At 54.2% G+C, this 1,806-nt stretch overlaps 1 protein-coding gene across 1 annotated transcript in view; it reads left to right on the top strand.

Annotated features, from left to right (window-relative positions):
- LOC118451670 (zinc finger protein 420-like) overlaps positions 1-1,317 on the top strand; it is a gene marked incomplete at its 5' end in the record, with an annotated part of 12,583 nt that extends 11,266 nt beyond the window's left edge. The window contains 4 exon segments of the mRNA XM_035888664.1: positions 277-514; positions 578-686; positions 689-754; positions 1,000-1,317. Coding sequence (XP_035744557.1) covers positions 277-514; positions 578-686; positions 689-754; positions 1,000-1,317 — 731 coding nt within the window.
- Between the last annotated feature and the right edge of the window lie 489 nt (positions 1,318-1,806).

Here is a 1,806-nt window from a genome sequence, read left to right as displayed (position 1 = left end):
TCCTGCACAAATCCCCCCATCCTTCCCCAAATCCCTCCCATTCTTCCCCAAATCCCTCCTATCCTTCCCCAAATCCCCCCCTTCCTTTCCCAAATCCCCCCCCATCCCTCCCCACCCTCATCCCCAATGTCCCACCAGGCGAAGGACCAGCCTGCACCGGGATGAGCACAACCTCGCCGAACCATCAGGAAAATCCCCCGGGAATGGCTTCGCCTCATCCCCGTCTCCCCGGAGAGGGGTTCGGCTCCCTGGGGGGCCCGATCCCGAGGGATAAGGGGAGATTTTTATGCACCGAATGTGGGAAAAGCTTCCGCCACAGCACCTACCTCCTCTGCCACCAACGCATCCACTCCGGAGAGCGTCTTTATCCCTATCTGGAATGTGGGAAAACATTTACCTGGAATTCCCACCTGAATTCCCATCAAAAAACCCACCGGGGTGAAAAACCTCATCGTTGTCCCAAATGCCAGAAGCGCTTCAGCCGCCGATCCAACCTCCTCCGGCATCAGCGCCTGCACGGAATGGAGATTCCGTACGGGAAAAGCTTGAAGGCTGATGGTATCCCGCATTCCTGGAGCCACACGGATGATATTCCCTATCTTTGTTCTGAATGCGGGAAATGTTTCAGCGCTCGCTCCAATCTTTTCCGTCATCAACGTATCCATCGTGGAGAAAAACCCCTGGGAATGAATGCCGGGAATGCGGGAAAAGCTTCGGGCAGAGCTCGGATCTCATCCAGCATCACCGAACCTACATGGGGGGAAAAAAACCTTTTTCCTGCTCGTTTTGCGGGAAAGCTTTTAAGGAATGATCCCAACTCATCCGCCACCGAGGGGGGAAAAACCCGACGAATGTCCGGAATGCGGGAAAAGCTTCATCCAAAGCTCCAATCTCCTTATCCATAGGCGATCCCACGCCGGCGAGACCCCGTGTACGCGTTCCGAGTGCGGAAAACGTTTCCGGGTGAGCTCCAGCTTGGTGTGATATCAAGGATTCCACACGGGAGAAAAACCCTTTGGGTGCGGGGAATGCGGGAAAGGATTCCGGGCCCGTTCCGTCCTCGACATCCATCAGCGGCTCCGCACGGGGGAACGACCCTACGAGTGCCCGGCTTGCGGGAAAAGGTTCGGATAAAATTCCAATCTCAGTCAGCATCGTCGGATCCGTGCGGGGGAGAAGCCGTATCCCTGTCCCGCCGGCGGGAAGAGCTTCCGCGGCCGCTCCGGCTTGGTCCGGCATCAGCGGCTTCACCGGCCGCGTGGATTTGGGCCGGAGGAAAATGGGGAAAAAGCAAGGGGAGGAGGAATGGCCCCGTAAATGCTCTTGGGCATCGCTGGCCAAAAAAAAAGGGGGGGTGACCCCCAAAAATAAGGGGGTGACCCTCAAAATAAGGGGGGGACCCCAAAAATAAGGGGGACGCCCAAAAATAAGGGAGGGACCCTCAAAAATAAGGGGGGACCCCAAAAAATAAGGAGGTGACCCTCAAAAATAAGGGGGGACCCCCAAAAATAAAATAAAATAAATTTATAAAAATATAAACAATTTTTATAAAAATAAAAAATAAAGGGGTGACCCCCCAAAAATAAGGGGGAGACCCCAAAAATAAGGGAGGGACACTCAAAAATAAGGGGGGGACCCCAAAAATAAAGGGGATCCCCCCAAAATAAGGGGGGACCCTCAAAAATAAAGGGGGGAGACCCCAAAACTAAAGGGGTGACCCTCAAAAATAAGGAGGACCCCCAAAAATAAAGGGGGTACCCCCCAAAAATAAGCCCCTCCCCCCAAATGTACATGGATTGGGGGGGG

Source organism: Egretta garzetta, unplaced genomic scaffold (assembly GCF_000687185.1).
Source record: "Egretta garzetta isolate BGI_Z169 unplaced genomic scaffold, ASM68718v1 scaffold431, whole genome shotgun sequence".
Taxonomy (NCBI): domain Eukaryota; kingdom Metazoa; phylum Chordata; class Aves; order Pelecaniformes; family Ardeidae; genus Egretta; species Egretta garzetta.
Note: the sequence above shows the minus strand (reverse complement) of the source record. Positions and strands in the feature narration are given on the sequence as shown.